Raw genomic sequence first — 19,600 nt, 5'->3', positions numbered from 1 at the left:
TTAAAATGTATACTTAAGAATTACTATATAAGATGTGACTTCTAAAAGGCAATTTGTCAGACTAGAATTTGCTTTGCAATGTGATACAATGAAAACAATACTGAATGAGGCTGTTACTTTATTTTTACCATGAAATAAGCAGGTTTTGTGTTGAAATAAAGCATCCTAAAAACAGTATTTCTCTTCAGATGGCTAGGAAAATTAAGCTGCTAAACCCTGGGACAGATGAGAGTGTCCAGACAATTATTTTAATTAACCAATTTTGCAAATAAATGTTTTTTTTTTTTTTTAAGTGCTGTTCAATGGGTGGGTAAGAAAAGTTCAGAATTAATCTGTGGCAGCAACCTTAAAGGCAAAGGCCACACTAGAAAGGGGGCTGGGAATCTGCTGTCTGTCACTAGCAAGCTTTGCTCTTCAGGATGGGCCATTTTGTGCGTGGGTGGGGGGAAAGGTGAAAAGTGCTAAAGGCCTAGAGGCAGTAAGGAGCACCGCTTCAGCGAGGTAAGGACTCTGCCTTCCTCAGAGTATTAGTCAAAGATGGACAAATAAGAAATAATGGACACCGGGAAGGAGGGCATACATCAAGAAAGCTCTCCAAAGGTGTCTAGGTGTGATTTTCAAAAGTGGGAAAAGGAAAAGGAGGCTTAATTTCACTGTTTCTTTCCTGCTTCAGTTTCCTCTCTGTTAATTTATGAATGGTCCAGAGACAATAGAGTTGAGAGAATAATAACCACATCCTGCCTCCCATTGGTGACCCTCTTCTAGCACAGAACATAACTCGTAAGTGTTCAGTGACCTGAAGCGGAGTAAACTAAAGAAGGGTGATTTTAAAAAATTATTTAATGTGCATGGGTGCTAGGTCTGTGTACCATGTGTATGCCCATGCATCATGCCGAGGGAACCAAAAGAAGGCACTAAGTTTCGAGGAATTGGAGTTCCAGGTGGCTGTGATCTACCATGTTAGTGGTAGAAATTGAACCCAGGTCTTCTGGAAGAACAGCCAGTGCTCTTAACCCATTAGATAATCTCTCCAGCCCCCAAAGTGTAAACTTTAAAATTACACATATTCCCTCTGGAAACTGAGGTAGGTAGATTGCCATGAGTTTGGGGCCGGCCTGGTGTACACAGAAAGACCAGTGGGTTTCTTGAGTTCAAGGCCAGGGCTATACAGAGAAACCCTGTCTCAAAAAAAAAAAACAAAACAACAACAAAAATTGAGCAAGAATTGTATTTATATATCAAAGGCACTATGCTAAGAAACCCAGATCACTTTGGTCAGTTTAATCTCTCTTGGGTAAAGAGGGAAGTATGATAAAGGCAGGCTTAGAATTAAGCAAATCCAAGAACTTCTGGCACAGGTGGAAGGCTCAGGGCAGGTGCTATGACTTAGGTGTAGTTGGAATCCTTTAGTAGAAGCTTGATACATGATACAACATCTAACAGGTAGGGCCTAGAATACAGGGATGAGGTTGATGGAATGTCACCTACAAAACTGAGTTCCACATGGGTCCATTTAGGTTCCCAAAAGGCCCTGGTGAATTTTATTACAAGACCCGAATTGTAATAAAAAAAACAAGTCTGGGTCTGCATCCCTTCAGCTTCCTGTCTTCCCACCTGAGCTCTGCCTCCTGGACACGGTGAGGGCCCTTCCTGTTTCTCTGTATCACAGCACAGCTACAGACTGTGGCTTGGACACCAGCAGCATGGTGTTCAGACCTCCCAGCCATAAGAAAGAGCCACAGAGCAAATAAAATTATTCCTAATTAGCCTTGGAGATTTTGTTATAACAACATAAACCAGATGAAGACAGACAGGGACAAGAGAAGCGGGAGCCTGACGGAAGCATTAATGTCCTCATTATTCACAGTAGAGTCAATCAGCTCTGTCCAAAAAGGAAATATCAGATCTCTTGAAGCATTTTTACATAATCTTATTTCTTAACCTTACAGGGATCCTGAGGAAAGTACTTACTGAAGTGAAAAAAAAAAAAAAAAGTTGTTTGAAATTCAGCAGTTCCTTCCATCTCACTAGGGTGTCTTTTCCTGCCTGTGGAGTTCAGTTGAATTGAAAGTGGCACTCGTGATTCCATCTTCATAACTAAATTAATTTCTATGTATGCATATTCACACACATATACCACACACACACACACACACACAGAGAGAGAGAGAGAGAGAGAGAGAGAGAGAGAGAGAGAGAGAGATGTCTAGAATAATTTTCTTCAATGTTCATAATGACAGTGGGAATTAGTAGAAATTTCACTTAATTTATTATACTTAATTTCCCATGTTGGTTAATTTACTTATAATAAAGATAAATTACTGTTTGAAAAACAGAAAAAATAAGGTGTCTTACAAACAAAAGCAAACCAGAGAGATGGATGAGCCCCTGAATGACATGGAAACAAAAGATTCATTCTGTTTGCTTGCATGGGAGGAATAGGAGATCCCAGAGTTCAATTTTTGACATATTAAGTTTTTGATGCCTGAGAAATGTGTGAATTGAGATGTCGAAAGGCCAAACGTGATAAGAACTAAAAGCAGAGTATTTGAAGTAGAAGGCTTACCCTGGAAATACCTTCAGAATTTCATTCAAAGACTACTCTCAGAAAAAGATTTAGAAGTTACAGCTACAGATGTATATAGTATTACAGAAGCAAAAATGTATTTTTTGATTTTGTTTTTTGAATCGGAGTCTAAGATAGCTCAGTCTGGCCTCAAACTCACCACATAACCAAGGATAACCTTAAATAACTCTTGTTTATCCTGCTATACTTCCCAAATGCTAGGATTGCAGATATGGGTCATCATGTCCAAACACAAAGACAATTGTTTTTTTTTAATACACAAAATTCAATGTCCCACTATTTCAAATGCTACTGAAAGTTACAATGGGATGGGAATCAGGCAACAAACAATGTATCGGAATCAGCAACATGAGCGTGACCTTGGTCTTGAAACAGGAGGATGCACAGCTCTGAGAGGTTACAAACGCAAAGCCAGAGTGAAGTTGTTTGAAAAGGAAAGAGAGGTGAACCAGGCAGGAGGCAGAGAAAGAGCTTAGCTGCAGGAAGCTGGAGGGTCAAGGGCAGCTCCTTACAGTGTTTAGTGTTGGCTCAGTGTAGGGTGAATGTATGGAGACATTCTCACCTGCTAGGAATGATCCAGAATGACACAGTAGGCAGGAAGGACCACAGGGACTAATCAAAGAAGCAACAGTCTTGAGTGAGAATTACCATGAAAGGTCTCTAAGGCCATCTTGGCAAATTGAATTCAGAGTTCTCGGTAATCTGTGATGCTGTTGAAATGTGAAAAGCCATAAATCACATTTCACTGAATGTCATATTAGTCTCATGGCCGTGGTTAGACACAAGTTATTGCAAATGTAAAACTAATGCTATTTCTAGAGTTTAGAAGCAGAGAAAAGTAAAGGGACTGGTACAAGCAACAGAAGCCAGACACACTCATGTGTAGCATCTTGGAGAGGATGTCACAATGAGGACAGAGTCCAAGTACAGCACTGTGGCTGTAAGAAGGGAAGTTCCAGGTGAAATTCCAAAGCACAGAAGCACAGGTTTCAGGCATAATGGGGCACATGGTCTATCATATGTGACATCAATGAAAAAGAAAGAGTGGACTGAGATGAGTGAATTCCTTCAAACTACAACTGAGTGAGACAATGGAAATACTTCGGAATACAAGGAAAGTAAGTTTAGTATGATGGTGATCACTATTCATGGTCATGTTGACAGGCTCTAGAATCCCTCAGAAGATGAGCCTCTGAGCATGCTTGGGAGAGGCTATCTAGATTGGGTTCACTGAGATAAGGAAACTCTCTTCCCACAGGCTGGGGAGTCTTGGAGTCATATGATAAGGAAAGCCACCTGGGCACCAGCATCTACCTTTCTCGGCTCCCTAACTGGAAATACAACATGGAGAGTTGCCTCTAGCTCTGCCAAGATGACATTTCCAATGTGATGGACTGTGCCCTGAAACTGTGAGACTCAATAATGTTTTCCTTACCTAACTTGCTTTTGTTGGGTATTTTGGTACAGCCAAGGAGAAAAATAATGAATACGATTCTTTGAAAAAATGTTAATCATGAACTTGTCAGAAAGAGCTGGAGAGATGGCTCAGTGGTTAAAAGCACTAGCTATTCTTACAGAGGACAAGAAGGGGGCTCACAATTATTTGAAATTCCAGTTACTAGGGATCTGACGCCCTCATTAGCTTCCATAAACAACATATGGTTTATGCTGATGTGTTCACATAGGTGTGCACATAAATCACTTTTAATGTTTAAAAAAACAAAACGCTGATTGAAGAAAAAAAAAAACTGCCAGAAAGCCCCAAATTAACATGCAACCCTTTCTACATACAGTCCTTTTGTGTGAACGCTACGGTGGTAATGTAGCAAATTAGTCTTCAGCATGTCGGAGACTGTTGGCCTGGCAATATTTGTTCCCTAGCGAAATATAAAACAGAATAGAGCTGGTTACGCTTTAAAAACCACAAAGGACCATTTGTTAGAACTTTACCACCAAGTGTTTATATGTGCCAGATACTGTGTTAGGCCCTTTCATTGTTCCTATATAATAAGACTATATGCAATAATAATATTGTGAGTGTCCTGCATTTCACAGCTTGTATGACTGCAGCTCACATAGGTATACAGTCCTGAGGGTTCAGAATTCAGACTCCTAGAGAGTAGTGCTCTATCAGCAGTGGGATGGTAGTATACTTTCTACAAGACAGATAATTCCACTTGTACACTGTAAGAAAGGATGCTGAAAATACTTTTATTTTTATATTCTTTTATGTAATTTAACAAAATTCTAGGAACCATTTTCCTTAAGAACAATTGTTTAAAATGTCACAAAAGAAATGTAAGGTGACAGAAGAAGAGGTGAGAAAAGGTGGGTACATGGTTTCATAGGTGAATTCACTAGCCACCACACCTGATTATCTGAGTTCCAAGCCCCAGAGCCAACTCACACCAGTGGCCCGTGACCCCCAACAAAGTCACATTGTGTATATATACACACACTAAATAAATAAGTGTAAACCTTAAAAGGAATATACAAAAGGGAAAAGGTACCTACTTGGTATATAATAAGAAGAAATTAAAATCTATTTTTCAATTATTAAAAATATAAAATAATTTTATTGAATTGTTTTTAATCTATAATATTGTGTCTTCTTGCTATGTGATGTCCCAGATCAATAGTTAAAATTTAATGTGAAAACATGTTTTGAGATAAATAACACAGTATCTGAAAATGAAATGTTAAATAGCTGCAGCCTTTTTATGTTTTAACCAAGAAGTCAAAAAATTAAGTTCAGCTATTAATGAACAAGTAAAAAGTCAGAAGTTAAATAATACATCTGTGAGACACACTACCAGCAAGGACTCCTCCTTTTAGAGCAGCATTCACTGTATTTCTTATGCAGCACGCCCTCACTTCCTCCTTGATGCCTGAGAAAGTTACTTTGCTAATACAAGGGAAAATCATGAACCTATGAAAAGAAACTCTCCTTAAATCAGCTGCTTTTCAAGGCAGTCATTTGTAGGTGGGAAAGCAAGCTACACATAGACATTTGCCCAAAATAGTGAGGATTCCTAAGTCTCTGTATCCTGGACAAACACATAACCTACCCTATTTGAACATGCTAAACAAGGAATGTGAACTCAACCAGAAAGTTTTAAACCTTGAGAATCAATGATCAACACCAAGGAGCAAAGTCGGGGCCTCAGGAACAACCATCCATGTTTAGTCCTGTTTCAAGGCTTTATTATGGCAAGGGTTGAATCACAAACCAGCTGAGAGAATCTTCATATGACTCCTAAGAAATCTCAATGAAAATAGTCCTTGATGTGCCCCTATATGCTGAACAAAGGTTACAACAGCCACTAATCATAGAACCTAAATTCATACAAAGTCTGCAGTTTCAAACCCAAGTACTATCGTTGGTTTTACTATAATGTTACAGAATGACAGACTATCTTTAAATATGATTTTTAAATTAACCCACTTTAGCCCTTTCAAGTAATATAGAAAACTGGGCTGTCAAGACAGCTCAGTGGGCAGAGTGTTTGCCGTACAAACGTAAGGACTTGAGCCTCACCCCAAGCACTCACACAGAGGGCAGACTGTCCTGGAACCTCAGTGCAGGTAGGAAGAGACAGGCAGGTTCCCCAGAGCTCACTGGCCAACTAGTCTGTCTCAATCTGTGAGCTCCAGGCTCACTGACAGACCCTGTCTCAATAAAGGAGAAAGTGACCAAGAAAGACATTTGACTTTAAAGTCACTTACACCACCTCCCCCACAGGTACATATACTACATATTCACATAAGATGTATAAAGAATTAATACTAAATTTCTGCAATTTGTAAAATATGCTTTAAATCGAGTAGCTTACCTTAGACCAAAGGTGTGTGATTGTTCATAATTCAGTAAAGACCGGATCTTAGCTTCAGAGTTCAAAACGATAAGCCTATCCATTATATCCTAAAGATAACAAAGAAACTCTGAGACTCTGTTTAACAGAAGCTGTTCAAAGCCATTAAAGCAATAAATACTCATTTAAATTTGTGATTCCAAAACATGGATTCACCCTGGAACCCGCTGGAAGCCATCAGGAGTTGTGATCAGAGATGCCCAGATCCATCCTGGAGTGTGTGAACTTACAGGGCTAAGTGAGCCCTGAGCGTTATGACTGGAAAAGTTTCTAAACTGTTTCCAAATGAAGAAGCAGAACATACACCTAAATTTTAACCTGGCAAGCAGACTCTATGTAGATTAAAATAAAGACAGGAGTGCCCAAAATACAAACTAATCATAAAAGCAAATATGAAGCAGCAATAGTTAATATGAACATTTTTATGCAGTAGCTATTTGAGACTATGTATAGAAACCAGCAGTTTATAGTTGGAAGAATGCTGCCATCATCTAGGAAACAAAGAACGATGACTGACAAATAGATGGTCAGTAGATAGAAGAACAATAGTAGACAGACAGTAGATAGTAGATAGATAGGTAGATAGTAGATAGATAGTAGACAGAGAGATTGGTCTACTTAAGAGCAGGTGAGATTTTTCAGCATTTTTATTCTTCGAGTTCCTCGAGATTTCCCATTATGTAGCCATCCCGCAAAACCAGAAGCAAAATGCTGCCTGAAGCACTGATGGCACTAGTTCAGCACACAATTTTCTCCATTGATACACCCATCTCTAAAAGGTTTTCTTTAAAGCTCTGCTATCTGCCTGATGTCATGACCCACAGGCATAATCCCACCACTTAAGAAGTTAAGGTAGAAGGACTGCTTTGAATTTGAGCACAGGCTGGGCTACACAGTGAGTTCTGGCCCACCCTGGACTATAGTGTGAGACTATGTGTCAATAAAAAGAAACAAAGATAAATGAACTAAGTAATTAAAAACAAAACACAAAGTCCTGTTTTGTGTACATCTTGAGTACAGACTTAAGAACTTTATATATAAATACATCAATGAATTTAAATACGGCATATTTTTGTGGCCAATGGGGCAACAGAAGGTTTATGTAAAAGACAAAGTCAAATGAAATGTATCAATGCCTTCATGAAAGATGTCACAAAAATGGTCCCAGCTCATGGATAGGAGTTGAGGGAATGAGTTTATGGCAGGAAGAAGTAATAAATGACTCAAAATATATTGATTAAATACTAACTAATGTAGGAAGCTGCTGTTAGCTGCGCAGTTGCTAGGCAGATAGGCTTCCTTAGTCACTGCCAATCCCAAGGCATATTGGGTGGTGAGCGAACAGCCAATCAAAAGTGAATACGTCACTCTGGACTGTACTTAAGCGGGACCCCTTCCTCAGCTCGACCCTTCCGCGTCTCTCCGCGTTTCTCCACGTGGGTGATAAAGATTAAAAAGCCTCGTTTCACAATAACTACCTGATCTCTGCGTCTCGTGATTTCTCCGCGGACGCAAAGCTCTAGGGGGGGCGCGTTAGAAACTGAGGCATAGCAAAAATGGACAGGCTAACCTTAACTTAGTAAGATAGAAGGCTCAACACTTAAGAATGCATGCATTGGGCTAGGATATAGCAGAGTTGGTAGATTGTCTCCAAGCATGCACCAGGCCCGGGTTTGATTCTCAATATGACAAAAACTAGGGATGGTGGCTGATGCCTGCAATCCCTGCACTCAGAAGGTAGAGGCAACAGATCAGAAGTTCAAGGACATTTGTAGATTTATTGCAAGGCTAACCTGGGCTACATGAGATCCTATCCCATTCAAATATATGTATAGATGTATAATATTTCATGTACATCATAATAAATATACATGTATATCCTATCTCATACAGATCTATACATTCACAAATTTATTGGTATTTTGTAGGAATGTATAATAGCTGATAAATAAGTATAAATAAAAATATTAGTGAATGATAGAGAATAAAAGACTGATTTTTAGCAGTCTGTCACGGTAGTCTTCTTCCTAGCTGGGTATACTTTGTTCCAATCATCATGCGACGAACTGAACTATACAACTCACAATCATATCCCCAGCTGTAAAGTCATCCTCTCCACAGCTGGCCCACCTCTGTCTTCATCAGTTAAAACAAATCCGCACAGCTCTCTAAATACAGAGCTAAGCACCCTGTCAGCTGGTGACACCCGGGCGAGCTGAAGTTCTGGTTCTGAATCTAAGTAGTAGATAAGGATGCGTAACATGATTGGAAGGGATGGTATTACCAACAACAAGCTGTTGGAAAGGGAGACAGAAGCAATCTATCAGTGATAATGTGTTTCAGAGAACAAATGTTATAGTAAGTAAGTTCTTCATCAAAGAGGATTACATTGATATATCACTACCTACGGGAGAAAATGGAGCTCTTGGGAAGCCTGCCTTATGGAGAGCTTTGGTTTTTAAGCACCACAGCTTGTCAGGAAAGGAATCAGCTTCTTAAATCAAACTGATCCAACAGCAGGCCAGTGTAAGGCCCAGAACTGGCAAATAATCCACAGATATGCTCTTTCAAAGGATACTGTCCTTGCTGAGAATAAGTTCAGTATGATAGCAGTCAGACCACAACAATGGCTAGATTAGCAAAGAGGAATTCTTTATAGGTAGGCTTATATCTCAGGGACCACTCTATTCAAGCAGCCCAGGGGTCCACCGAGTGGGAGGAAATTCAAGGGTGGGGAGGAGGGAGTTGAGAGTAGATGGGGGCACATCCTCATAGAAACACGAGGAGGGGGGATGGGATAGGAGGTTCCTGGGTGATGGGGGTAATGGGATAAGGGGATAAAATCTGAAATGTAAATATAATATCCAATAAAAACAAATAAGACATGTCTCAAAATAAAAAAAAAAAAGGAATTCAAAAGTCTGAAATTAACAAAGGAGAAACATATTCAGAAAGGACAAAACCAATACTAAGTAAAACAAAATGACAGGGTAAAAATAATGTTAAAAATTTTAGAATTTGAGGATTAAGTAATTCTTTACTAATCCTTGTGTATTTGTGTTCATAGATAATGAAACAGGTCCCCTTTTAATAGTTAAACCAAGCTAATCATGTGGGCAATTTTGAGTATGAAATAAGTTTCAAGTTAAATAAGTATGCATATACTGTCTACACAGACATAATTAAATAATTCATTAAAACAGATTGGAAATATATTGGACTCCTTGGATGTAATTTATTCCCAACTGTACAAGTCAGAGAGGGAGCAGTGTAAGAATGGCTTTATATCACCCATATAAGCTAATGAATCATCTTAAACTCATTTATAAGAAGCTTGTCTGTATGTTAAGGTGCTTTCCTGGTTGTAGGTTAGCTTTGCATTCTGATAGGTAAAGGAACAGCTGCATGGCTGGAACCAAAGGTTCTACTGGTAGATAACTCAAAAGTTGATGATGCAGTGATGTGTAATTAATTTAGATGTTAATAAGCATGGGATGTCCTGTGTATTTGTCAAATTAACAATTTTTGCTACAATTTCAAACAGCAGCCAATTAGAAAACAGAGCAGTAGCAAGGAAGTGACTTACGATGATGCATGTTGGAACTTCACGAAGAGAATACTCTGCCTTATTAGGAAGCTCCTGGTTGCCAGTTAGCTCATACACTGCAGGGTAGGACAGCAGATTCACCAGCGCAAGAAAGGACTGGGGGAGGGGAAGCGACATTGAAATAATTCATTATTGTGAATATCACAGAAACAGTCATTTGTATAAATGTTATAGCTAAATGTCTATGAGGGCTAGCTTTCTCAATAAATCTCTTGTCAGTGTGAAATATATATATATTCATAATAGGTTTAAAACGCCACAAACATAGCACAGTCTAAGAGCTTCCAGTACTAATAGAACACATATAAGAAGCACATATAAGAGTTAGAAAAGATTGCAGAACGCTATGTGATTCCTCAAATTATATTCTGATAAAAACAAAGTTCCCTCCTCATTCTTTAAATTATATCTAAGAAAATACAAGAGAGTAATACTCTAAGGCAAGATAATAAAATCCATATATTTTCAGACTTAGGCTGTAAAATTATCTACTAATATATTCAATGAAAAGTAAAGTAACCTAGACATTATATTTGAATCTCCAAAGTCATGGCCTTCCTATGAAAAACAGCTCCTTGTCCTAGTCTAATGTGACCAAGGCCACCTCTCCATGGCGTCTGGACGCCAAGTGCATCTCTCCATGACACTTCAGTGCATCTATTTAACCTCAACTGGATATATTTCTCACACAAATTTCATTCTCAGCTCCTAGCTTAAAAGCATTCCATGGGTACCCATCATTACACAACAGGGAGTCCAAATTCTTTACATGACTTTCAGAGGACTTGACCCTCTTCTCTGTCTCAAAAGCCTCATCATTCCCCAATATGAAGTCATGTAATCTCCTTCAACTGACTGCCAGCCACAGGAACTTTTGTCCTGCTAACCTGCTCGACATGCCCACAACTGCACTAACTTCAAGTTTGTTGCTTTCTTTCCAGCCAACTCCATCTTTATGCCAAAGTTTGATACACTTCTTAGTAAGCATTGTGTTGTGTTTAAAAGTTAGACATTTTAAACTTGAAGAGATTTTTAGATTGAAAATGTGTGAATAGGATTATTCACTGTAAGAAAAATACAAAAACTATTTGACTTGATTTCTCACTATTAGGCGAGCAAACTTGTGATAAAGGACTTGATTAATAACACATTCATATAAGAACTAACACAGATTTTTACTTTTTTGGATAAGGTCTCTCTGCAAACGAAAACATAGCCATCAGATATTATTTAACGGGCTTAACAACTGTCCAGTTCTTGCTTGTAAATAGGAAACGTATAGTCCACATCCTTTTCTTTCCTTTTATACATAGTAGGGTATTATTTATCATGTTACAGTGGTCCTACAGTGAATATGTACAACATGTTGTGATGTGTAGCAAATTGTACCTTTGGATAAAGATTGAATGTGCATAAAGTTTAAGGAATCCATAATTTTCCTTTCAGGTACAACCTCTTAAAACAAAGATACAGTTTCTTACCAACAATAACAATAATCAAAGATTTAAACCTAATATAATTAGCATAACAGTAAAATTACCAAAGAATAAGTGTAATGGTTTAGCTAAAATTTACAGAACTTGCTTGGAATACTATATTACGCAGAGAAACTTTCACTTTAGATGAGTGTAGTGATGAGCAGAGAGAAAGACTGATTATCAGGAAAGCAAGGTAGAGAAATTGTCTCTACATTAGTATAAAAGGACCTACAAGGAAACCAGAGGGTTCATGGCCACCAATGAAACAACTGCACAAACAACTTCACCAGGCAGGCGTTAATAGAAGGATAATTTGCAGATTCCAATATAACTTTTAAAAATTTACTTCAATACCCTGAGAATATATCAAAGGTAAATTTGAAAGCTAAAAATGCTTTAAACATTTCATGATACTAATCCAGCAATGTTTACATATAATAAACAAATCTCTTCTTCTCTATAGTAATGGATTACAAATACAAGTTACAAAATGGATAATACCCAGTTTGATAGGAAAAGGTGGATTTATTTACCAATCATATACTAACTCACTGAGGCTTTCTTATTATTTACATAGACAGCTCTACTCATGATTCTGGAATCTCCTTTCAAAGAAATAAAATAATTCTGTTGGCATATAGTTGTAGTAATTTCTGATAAACTACTATAAGCAAGTTAAGTAAGGCTTCAGAGGAACACTATCAAATGACTGTATTTGAAAACAAATAACCCACAGATAATTTAAAAGCAACTTGAGAAGATTTCAGTAGATTACCACAAGAACAAAAAAATCCACTTCTCACTCGCTAGACATTTTTAAAAGTACTTAACATATTATAAACTGTAATGAATTAAGCATTCATAAGAATGAAAATATTTTCAATACAATCATCAGTTGATACAAAAGTACATTAAATGTGTTTCTGGTAGCATATATATAATCCTAAAATTGAAACAGCACCAAACACCTATGAACTCAAGTGTGTCTGGGAGTAACAAGGTTTTCTCTAGTAATGTTAACTAAGCCAGCGGAAGGCCTCATGGGTAATATTTTTAATATTGGCATTTAAAGCTTAAAATTATTTAAGTAACAAACTTCGTATGAGCTAAAACTGTAAGATTCACAATGACTATTCACTCAAAATATTTCAATATCTACTGCCTGTCCTAGTTATGCCAGATGTCAATTAAAATATAAGTGAAGAAACAGTCCTGACCTAAGGACAGGCAGGCACACAGTGAGGTCATTCCATTCAGGACTGTAAGTAGCCTGGTGGTACTGTGCTCTGCAGAGCTCACAGGGGATGAGGAGGATTAGGCTGTAAGGGATGTGGAGGTGTGGCTTACGGAGAGCAGGCCTGAAGCACACAGAAATGCTCTGTTCGTGTGATCCATCCTCTGGGAAAAAGGAAGCAGTGTCCAGGAAAGTAAATATTATCTTTATACTTTAGAATGAATTCTTTAAAGAAGAATAATTTGGCTGTATAGTCACGAATATTAGGAGATATGAAACTAATTTTGATTTCAAAGTTTCAAGAGAAGCATGGATAGTACTATTGTATCAGGACTCTAAGGAGGAAATCAGCAAGTGACCACAGGAAGTGATATGAAGTGTGGACATGTTGATTCATGGTACCTGCTGAACTTCTCTCAACAACGGACTGTGATTAGTACACATGAGTCAAACTAACCCGTCCCTCCCTGAGTTGTTGTTGGCCATGGTGTATATCAAAGCAACGGAAAGCTCACTAATACACCAACTATGGCCATACCAGGCTTCTGGTCCCTATAGTGTTCCCCTGGGTCCTTTTCCAATTCTTTGCATGAAATGTATCTGCATCTTTACTTAAAGGGAATTTCACAAAGACAGCATATACTTGCAACTTCTTGTTCTTACGATTTTTGCAACTGCTTATTGATTTATTCCTTTATTTGCTCAGTGTGTGTGTGCTACACACACACACACTCGTGCTACAGCATGTGTGAGAGTCAGAGAACTAAACTCACATTGTCAGCATTGGTGGCCAGCATCTTCTCTTATAGACACTGTTAGGACATCTCACTGGACCCAGATCATCATTTTGTGTGCTTGAAGATCTCTCGTAAAACCATCTAGTCCTTTTAAGTGTAATACAATGGTAGTACCGTGTGTATTCTCACCTGTACTGACCCTCAGCTCCTTTGGTTCTTACCTCCCAGACTCTGGGGATTTTTGTTTTGCTAGTTTTTTTTTTCTTTTAGAATTTTTAACATTATAGACTAGACTTCTCTGTACTGTTTTTCAGGGGTTCCCTAAGGAAACGTTGGACAATAGGACTTTCTGGAAATGTCATGTAATCAGACTTGCTTGTAGAACACCGCTAATCACCTGTGGTTCTAAACATTGAAAAAATTATATATATATATACATATGTATATATATATACATATATATGTGTATATATATATGAGACTGTATATTTTATACATGCACATAATGAATTTTAATCATAACCCTATCCTCCCCATAACTCCTCGCAGGCCCATCAACCCCCTGAACTTCCTCTCCAACTTCCATATTCATGTGTTTTTTTAATTTACTAAGTCCACTTTATATTGTTCATATGTTCAGGGGTGTGGCACCATCTACAGGAGCAGAGGCCACACTTAAGGAAACTGATACTTCCTCCCCAGAAGCCATCAACTGTCAAAAGCTACACACAGAGTGGGGGTTATGAGTCCTTCTCGCCTCCATGCTTGAATGTTCACTGGCTTAATATTGTGCAGGCAATCACAGCTACTGTAAGTTCATGGGCCACACCTACAAGATGCTTTTTCTCTCAGGTCCTACTTAACCTCTGGGGTTCTTTGGATTGTTCTATCCCCTCTTCTATAATAGTCATTGAGTTTTTATTTTATATTTTTATTTACTGTATATTTAAATTACAGCATCAAGACCACTGCCTATCATATTTAATGACATAGCTAGAGAGAGAGATTTGGGAAATACAAGCAAGGGCCTGAAATTCAAATACACATTTTAATGAATTTCATTACATGTAATGACTGTAATTTAATTAATGACTGTAATTTAAAATAGAAAAAAAAACAGAACCAAAAGTGAGAAGAAACCTGTGGAATAACTGAGATCTCAGGATGACTGCTTGATCTGTTTAATTCTATGAATTGTCATTTGTTGGATATTTTCATATGTAAACTAGGAAAATATATAAATTTTCATGACAAAAATCAATCCTATTTATATTGATATTCCCACCACAAAGTCAAATAACTTGAATAAAATTCCAATAACCTTAAACTTGCAAGAAAAATACTTCACACGTATTTACAACTTACACTATTGTACCAATTTATGCCATACATGAAGGACTCTGTAACTGTGTGGGGTCATATAATAATGTGCCCCAGTTTCGTGATGATGTGGCCACATACTCTACCTCTATAGCCTTACCTATCTACTATCCCCTCTTCCTCTCTGGAAAATCCAGACTTCCACGTGGAGACCATCCTTGGCCATATGTGAAGGGTGCGTATGCTGGCAGGAGTTTTCTCTGCCATTAGCTAATCTAGGTTCTGAATGTTAGAGAATGTGGCATTTGTTCTGAGCCTAGCTGATATGGTTAACATGCTGACCTCCACTTCCATCCATGTCCCTGCAGGTAACTAATTTCCTTTTTTCTTTATGGAAGAAAGAGACTCCATTGTCACATATACATCTGTTGTATTCCTTGACTGATAGACTCCTATGCTGAGTCCTAACTTGGCTAAAACAAGAAACTCCACTGTCACAAAGACATCTGTTATATTCCTTGACTGGTAGACTCTTATGCTGATGCCTAATTTGGCTACTGTGAGTAACGCCATAATAAACATGGATGTGCAGGTGTCAGCACAGAATAACTACCATAGCTCTAACTTCAGTTTTCTTAGAATCCTCCATAGTAACTGACATACGTAATATCTACTGTCATTTACACCTTGCACAATGCACAGAGCTTCCTCTCTCCCTGCATCCTGACAGCACTTGCTGGTTCATTTGTCCTCATTCTGACAGAGGTGAGATGGATTCTCAGTGTGGTTTGCTTTCTATTTTCCTGATGGCTCAAGATATTGAACATGTTTTCATATAGTTATTAGCATATTGTTGTCTCTTTTAACAACTATATATTTAGTTCATTGGACTGTTTCTGACTGGATGATGAGGCCTTGGGGCTTTTAAGTTCTAGAGTTTTGTATACATTCTAGATGTTAGATACAGATGTTAGCTTTGTGTTAGACACAAAGCTGGTGAAGATTTTCTCCCAATCTGTAGGCTTTTTCTTTAATCTTTGCTTGTCTCCTTTACTGTTCAGCTTTTAAATGTCATGTGACTCCCTATGTCAGCTTGGCTGGCTCTCCAGTAAGTGCCAATTACCGGCCTGCTTCTACCTCCCCAGTGCTGGAATCACAACCATGTGCCAACGTGCCTGGTTTGGGGAATTTGATTTGGGTTTTTTGTTTTGTTTTGTTTTTTTGTTTGGGGGTGAGTAGTTGAATTTTCCTTATTTTTTTCATTTATTTATTTATTTGGAGTTAGGCAGTGGGAGTGGCACAGCATGCTAGTGTGTAAAGTCAGAGAACAACTTGCAGGAATCCATTCTCTCCATTACCATATGGGTCCTGGGGGTCAAACTCAGATAGTCAGGCTTGGCAACAAATACATTAGCCCAATGAGATGTCCCACTAGCCCCACTCACTGTTGTTTCAAATGTAGATTCTGGGGATCAAGCTCAGGTCCTTGTGCTTACAGAGCAACTGCTTTACCAGCTGACATTTCCCCCAGCCTCAGCAGTTACATTCTTTGCATGCCCAGCACTAGTAGACAGAAGATGAATTCTGGGGACAGTTACACTGGCTGCTGGTGAGCAGCAGTGTTACTAGAGTTTACAGATATAGCTTACAGTTTGGGGGCTACCACATCTCTGTAGAACCTACTTTGGTTTTGTCTGCACCAGGCTCCCAGCTCCATTTTCAGCTGCCAAGTAACCCTAACCTCGGAATTCTTTCTCTTCTACTAGCTTTCTAGACTGAGTTATTATCCTTAGAAGACCAATGGGTGCTTTTCCTGAAGTTAAACTTTGTATCCAGGCTTCCTGGCAGAAACATTGGGAGGCAGAGGCAGGGGAATCTCAGAGAATTCAAGGCCAGCATGGTCTACACAGAGATGTCAAGGCCAGCCAGGGTTCCATAAAGCAACACTGTCTCAAACAAGCAAACACTGGCTGTTACACAGACGGCGAAGCAGGAGCATCCTGCAAGTCACTGTCCTGCACTAACTGCCTGGCTTTGGTCTCTCAAACACTTTTCATCACTTCATTTTTAAATTATTTTCTAATTTTCATGTATTGTACAGGGGTGAACTAGCCTAACATCCCAGAGGGAGAAAGGAACTTCTGAAAGAATGGGGAGTATTTTAAATAGTTTTATGGTATCTTTCTACCAAAAATTGTTCTGGCTTCCACTGCAGGGAATCATTCCTTTAGATAAGAAATTAGGTGTTCCATACTTTAGATAAGAAATTAGGTGTTCCATACAGGAAAAGCCGTTGAATTTTAACAGTGCACTGTGGAAGCATTTAGAACACTGCTGCTCCCGCCCTCGCCAACAGCATCTATCTTCCCTCTGCTGTTCACCTTTGCTCCATCCTAACAACTTCGTCAGATTCAAACCCAGGGGCAAAAAGCTTCCTGGGCATCTGTGATATTGGTTTGTGTTTGCTTTAGGGACCCATTGTTTTTCATAACATACCTGGCATGTTAATACCCTTTATTAAGAAAGAAAAAATATAATAAAAATAACATGGAAGAAAAGTATCCTTCCAATATATTTTTACAAAGAACCTTGGTGTTTTACAGTTTACTAACATTACTTTTTAATGAGAAATATCTTGAGGTATTAAATGGGAAAGGGTCCGCTTAAGATTAAGTTTGCTGCATGTATGTGACACAGATAAGGTTTATGGAGTCATTTCTGCTCAATACCCTTCAAGTCTATGCACATGACATCACACAGCTTCTTACCTTCTGACAGCTTCGGTCAATTGGGTCCACTGGGGTAGCTCTGGGATGAGTTAGCCTTATATCATCTCTTCCACATTCAAGGTTGGACCATAACTCAGTTATAAGCGCACTAATGAAGCCTAGGAAGAAGTATTACTTATATCATTGTGATAGCATGATTTATACTATAGTATTAAACAATATAATCTGGTTCAAGGAATAAAGATAAGGTTATGCTTATGAAAAGATTTCCTCATGGAGAAAAAATATTTGATTCTTATAGAAATAATAGTGTAATCGCTACCCTTGATAGAAATGGTACTTGCTATTGTTACTAAATATTTAGGATATCCTATCTCCTTGTAATGTTAAATAAATCATGAAAAAGATTTTTCCTGGATACTATAAAGACTGTGTTCAGGAGTTGGAGGAAGAGGATAGAGGCATCAAAAAGTAGGCCAGGCATCTAAAAAAATATGTTTACTTAACGTAACATTCACTTATAATTCCATATGTTTGAAACAATTCTGGACATTGCTTCAATGCAACTTTTCAATTCTCTTGAGTCAAATACTATCTCCCTAAAGGAATATTAAAGCTGATTATTAAATCTTCAAATCATACACCACCTATAAAAACCTAATATCTAATCATAAAGTCAGTATGCCTTCATTCCTAACTACATTCTAAATATTTGTCCTTATACCCACAAAAAACTGTAGACCTCACCCCTCATCAAGGGAACATCCCTTTCCAACAAATGGAGACTGTTACAGAAAGCCACAACCAATCAAATGCAGAGTGGTGGAGCCCAATCCCAGTGGAACATCTACAACACAAATCCCATATACAGGGATCAGGATACATAGCAGAAGATGGGGTGGAAAGACGGGAAGAACCTGAACTCAGGGTGTTCATTGTGAGATTGTGTCTGCTGATGCTGCCAAAAGTTATACCCATAAAGTCTCATTAACACAACTGCCTAAATGTTAGCTGACAAGGGACAACAACAATAACTTGTTAAAACAGACAGCAGAAAGCCCACTAGGACTCAACTCTACACAAAGAATTACAGCCCAGCAAGAAATGATGGGAGTATATATTGTTATATGCCTATAACTAAATAAGAGAAGTAAGTGTTAGGGTACAACTAAAAAATGCAGGCTCTACACCTGGGATACCAGGGTCTAATTTAAGTGTTTATTAATTAGCTTACAGTCACTGGGGGGAAATTCCTCATCTTCAGAGACCAAGGCATTTTAGTATTTGAAAATGAAAATTCCAGAGTTTCCAGAGCATTCAAGTGGGACGATGAACATAAAGTATCCAATCCAATACCTGTAGTGTTAGTGCTTAGGAATCGATAGTCATCCTATGGCCCATGTAGAATGTCATTTAATCATTGAAAAAAACATTGACAATGTGAAGTGCAAAAGCTTAACTACTTAATGACAAGCAGCTCTGGGATTAAACCTAACCTTCAAATGGTTCAATTATTATATTATCATCTACAGTGCTACATAAATTTTATTCTAAGCAGAAGAAAAATGTGCTTCAGTTTTCTCAAGAAATATATAAAAAGAGCCCAAATTACCTGGGCAGAAATATAAAATTTTGCAAACTGTTTTGGCTTAAGTAGAGAATGAATAGTAGTCACTGATACATATGTGGTGATTCACCACTTCCAACTGGGAATTTCACTTTTCTATCACTAAGCATGTGTTGGCCAGTGCTCAGTAAACTAAACATATGACATATAAAATCATCATGGCTTACTTTCCAACATCTCCAATTGATATTGAAGAATATATATGAACAGCAAACTCTAAAGAGCATGAGGAGGCTACAGAGTGAGGGAAATGCTTTCTAGAGAGACGAGGAATGGCAGGAGTAAGAACCTGTTACAGACATGTGACAGCTATAACGACTGCATTTAGGTGCACATGAAAATCTAACAGACAAAACATTGGACCATTCTTTCAGGCATAATTATATCAAGACAGAAAGGCACTCTTCAG

At 38.2% G+C, this 19,600-nt stretch overlaps 1 protein-coding gene across 4 annotated transcripts in view; it reads right to left on the bottom strand.

Annotated features, from left to right (window-relative positions):
* Positions 1–19,600, bottom strand: part of Tbc1d32 (TBC1 domain family member 32) — a 210,303-nt gene that overhangs the window by 94,468 nt on the left and 96,235 nt on the right. For all 4 annotated transcript variants that reach the window (XM_076917034.1, XM_076917033.1, XM_034524089.2 and 1 more), the window contains 3 exons: positions 17,604–17,722; positions 10,046–10,162; positions 6,421–6,509 (listed from right to left, as the gene is read on the bottom strand). In XM_076917034.1, coding sequence (XP_076773149.1) covers positions 6,421–6,509; positions 10,046–10,162; positions 17,604–17,722 — 325 coding nt within the window. The remainder of the gene's footprint in view (positions 1–6,420; positions 6,510–10,045; positions 10,163–17,603; positions 17,723–19,600) is intronic.

The sequence above is a fragment of the Arvicanthis niloticus genome, chromosome 20 (genome assembly GCF_011762505.2).
Source record: "Arvicanthis niloticus isolate mArvNil1 chromosome 20, mArvNil1.pat.X, whole genome shotgun sequence".
In the NCBI taxonomy this organism is placed as follows: Eukaryota; Metazoa; Chordata; class Mammalia; order Rodentia; family Muridae; genus Arvicanthis; species Arvicanthis niloticus.
Note: the sequence above shows the minus strand (reverse complement) of the source record. Positions and strands in the feature narration are given on the sequence as shown.